This window comes from Talaromyces rugulosus, chromosome VI (assembly GCF_013368755.1).
Source record: "Talaromyces rugulosus chromosome VI, complete sequence".
In the NCBI taxonomy this organism is placed as follows: Eukaryota; Fungi; Ascomycota; class Eurotiomycetes; order Eurotiales; family Trichocomaceae; genus Talaromyces; species Talaromyces rugulosus.
This window is the reverse complement of record NC_049566.1, coordinates 3,333,586-3,337,836: the sequence shown is the minus strand read 5'-3', so window position 1 is coordinate 3,337,836 and position 4,251 is coordinate 3,333,586. Positions and strand designations below refer to the sequence as shown.

The 4,251-nt window shown below is 39.0% G+C and overlaps 1 protein-coding gene across 1 annotated transcript; it reads right to left on the bottom strand.

The window, feature by feature from the left end:
- Positions 1-286: 286 nt before the first annotated feature.
- On the bottom strand, positions 287-1,018 carry TRUGW13939_11530 (uncharacterized protein; the record flags this gene model as incomplete). The annotated part of the gene is made up of 1 exon (XM_035494637.1): positions 287-1,018. The coding sequence occupies one exon, from the start codon at positions 1,016-1,018 to the stop codon at positions 287-289; it is 732 nt and encodes a 243-aa protein (XP_035350530.1).
- Positions 1,019-4,251: the final 3,233 nt, after the last annotated feature.

The following is a 4,251-nucleotide window of genomic DNA, read 5'->3' as shown; positions in this document are numbered from 1 at the left end:
CTACTGTTATAACGATAGTAAAGAAACACTGCTTATTAGTCTGGATAACCGCTATCGGCTTGATCCAGGTAGGGTTTCTCATTAGGGTGCATATGCCCCCTAATTCAATTTCTTCCCTAGCTAGGCCTAGCCCTGAGGCGCTATAGCGGGCTACCAGCACCACATACACCTTAATCTTGTGCCACTGTTGGTCTGCTTCCACTAAGATGACTACGGGGTCGACCCGGTGGCAGGCAGCCACTAATAGGTCCTTATAGGCTGGTAATAACAAGCCTACGGTGCTTCCTTAGTCCAATAGAGCTGAGATAGCCCCTAATTCGGTGTAATTGGCGTCTATTACCCTGGCGAAGTTCGGGAAGCCTACCTGGGCTAGGCAGCGGTTAAGCTGCAAGATAACATCAGCTTTAGACTTTCTAGAGGCGGTGCGGCCATTTTCACGCCTAAATATAAGCCTGCGGTCTCCCTTGTTGCTTCCGCGAATAGGCTTCAGGCTCCCTGGGTCCATTTGGACTTTTGGGGGCTGGTTCGGGGAGTAAGCCCGTTTTTTTGTAACGATTTGCCACTCCTGGGCATTGCTGGCTGCTATATCGGCCCACTGGGGGCCTGCTGCGGGCTTCACCCCAGGGGGTGGTTTTGATATCGGGGGTGAGGCTCTGCGTGGCTCTATGGGCTTAGCGGCCCTATTCGGGTTAGCTTGGGGGCCATGGGCGACCTCTGCAAACGTCGTCCCCTGGGATGGCAGAGGCTGTTGTGGGCCCTGGCGGTCGTCCCCTGACGATAGGGGCTTTAGGGGGTGGTTTGGGGCGTTCGGGGAGGCCTGTTGAGCTTCTAGGGTTGAGAAACGGCGCTCCAGAGCGCCCAATTGGCCTGTGAGGCGCTGCTCCATAGCCTCTACCAGAGAGGTCATATAGGCCTTCATAGCGGCCATCTCCGCGTGCAGCGCGCTATTGCTGCTTGCAAAGTGGCCTAATAAGGCCTGTTCCATGTCCTTGTAGACTAGGCCGATTAGGGCCTTCATGGGGGCTCTTTCTGCCCCGTCAGGGCTGTGTTCCTGTAGTCTCTTCCCTAGAGTTTTAGGTGCTTCCTAGGAGCCTGGCACGCTGCTTAGGGGGGGAAACAACTCCCTAGGGTTGATTTCCAGGCTAGGCAAGAAGCCCTCGCTCTGAGGGACTGTTGCACTTGCCTCAGGGGGCGCTGGTGGTGCTGTCCCCGCTGGGGTGCCTATATAGGCCCCTACGGGATTCACCAGACCTAGCGCCTGCCCCCCTGGGTCTAGGGGGTGGTTGTCGATATTGGGGAGTCCAGGGGCCATAGCGAAGCCCTGGATGCCTTCCAGTAGCATTGAATTTCAAAAGGTTGATTTTTGATTTTCCCGGCGGGTGTTTTTAGAGTTAGAAGACCCACTTTATAGACTTAAGTATATAACTGCATAATTAATATAGTAAGACTATACTAAAGAACTATATACTAATATAGTCAAGCAGAACTTGACTATACTTGCTATATTTAGGATCAGCTATATAAAGACACTTATTTACTATTATATATCTAGCTTATTATATTTTATTCTCTTAAATAAATAGCATACTACTATTACTCTTCAACATACTTTACAGCCTATTATTATAATAGTACTCTACTTATCCTAGGATTGCTTTATACAAACTTCTCATCTTGCCTTCTGTTAGCAGAATACCCACCCCAATTCACATCTTGGTGACGAGTTGTTGAACCGATTGACACACCGCACCCCATCCTTTTAAACTGGCGTCCACTGCTATGATAAGAATAAAAGGATCCTATATATAGTCAACCAGCCTCACACAGGGAAACTACAAAAGCTTTTCTTTCAGTATAGCAAAGACTTCTTTTTACTATACAGCCCAGTAGAAAATGATGCCTTTTTTAAGCAATATATACAATAGAGTGGCGATAACAGTAAAGAACTTAATAATTATATAGAAAAAGATAGCAGTACTTACAAAGCTTTATATTTCTTTTACTAATATTAAAATTAGCTAATTAATAATCTTTTTAATCTTTAAAGCGTCAGGATGTCTTCTATCATAGTCATATGCCCATCTAATTATCTTTAACCCTAGAACGGCAAATTAAGATTTCTCATCTAAGATTATTATACTTAATAATTCTACTAGATACAGAACATAGTCAAGGTTTTGAATATGTTTATAGATATACTTCTAAACCTCTAGCAACTGTTCTGCGTTATTATACTTTGTACAAAGGCCTTTCATACTAAAATTATTAAGAAAGACTCAGGCCTTCTATAGGATTATATCTTTCAATACTTTTATCACGACCTGTTAAAACTATAGGACTAAATTAGAACCACTCTATATAATTGTTATATGGCGTAATAACCCTAAAGACATTATGACTTCTATGATATCTTGATCCTGCGCTGTGAGCGGTAGCTAATTGTATTCTAAAAATAAATTAATAAGTAAGGCTACTGATATTCCTATAAAGTCTTTTATAAATTTGTTATAGTCTAGTGGCATTATAGTGTTCTATATGGTAATCTTATTCTCATATTAAGCAGCCGAGACTATTTTATATTTTCTATTTTTCTTCTTTACTAAGAACTAAGGATTCTGATAAGGACTATAGTATTGTTCTATAATATCAACCTGCATTCATTCATAGAATATCTTAGTGATGATAGGTAATAATGCCTTTAGCATTCAAAATCCTGTAATCTATTATACTTCATGCAGTACTATACAGATTCTTTGTGGAGGTATAACTTCTTCTTAGCATCTGCCTATTTCAGACTATTTCTAAACAAGTGCTTCTTTATAGTAGAATAATATTTCTTACAGTAGTTCTTATTTCTAGAGCTATAGATCATCGCCTATAAGTATCTTTAAAAGTTGGCCTAGCTGTAGGCGTGTTCCTTTAAGAAAAGACACGATACAAGGACATAAAGTATTATTGGATTAAAAGCTTTACTTATCTAATAGCTTTCTAATATAATAATGCTGGAAATAAAGCTTTTACTAATTATTATCTCTATTAGGTATCTCTCCATCCAATGACCTGTCTAGGTTGACTAGATTAATCTTATCTGTCTTTCTTTTGTATAGTATCGCTACATATATAATTGTGTGTTGTCCAGAGAATCTTCTATAGAATTCTAAATTAGCTAGAGTTATTTATAGACTCGTGTGCTATCTTAATTAGGATAAAATTTACTTGTTACCTTGTAGGGTCGCTGTGGAATATTGAGATTAAAAAATTACGCGCGCTAATTTATCAAAAAATTTTACTATTTAGAAAGAATAAAATCTTAGCTAATTAGAATGTTATATTAATTATTGCTATTCACTATTATCCTAGCTACTTTCTTTCTTTTCTCTTGTTACGCTGGCTATTACAACTAATTTAACGTGTATATCTATCGCTACTAAGATATTATTTTGCTTAGTAAATATACTTTTAGCTTCCTATTTGTCTAATTTTTTGATAGCCATTTTGTCTAGATATACTCTGCTATCTTCAGGTCGCATCTAGGTTTATAAGTCTGAAAACTAATTTTCTGAGACCTGTTGCTGTTAAACACTATACCTGTCACTAACCCATCTGGGTTAGTTTCTATAGCAAACAGACTCATCAACTGCTAGGAATAGCCAAGAATAAGTTCTTAATCTCTGCTTTCAATCATAAAGATCAGTATATGGACAACAACATTATTAATCTGAACTGGGTAGTCCTTACAACATCCTATAACAGCCTGCGTCTGGCCGTTCTGCCTTACAATAGTGAGATTTAGACCTAGCTACATCAGAAGACCTACCTCTTTTATTATAATAAATATCGCTATACTGATTTAAGCGCCTGTATTAAGAACAGCTTCCCATTCAATACCCCTGATCTGGACGTTGGTCTTTGTGATATCCATAGTATATATAGTTTCCTGACTAAACATGGGAATAGACACTGTCAATATGTAATTAACTGAAGTGATCATCTATTGAGGCTCTTTCTCTATATAAGGCTCTTTTCTTTCTTGTTCTAAAGAGCGCCGCATATTTATTAATCTAAATAATAAATCCTTGATAGTGACACCTTCTATAGTCTGCTATAGAATTTTCTTATATAGTATACTTTCTATATCATTTCTTTTTATTATCTATAGTAGCAAATCTTTAGCCAGCTTCGACTTCTAAGATATAATATTAGGATCCGCTTTAACTATAGAATTAGATACTGCGTCTATTATCTATATGT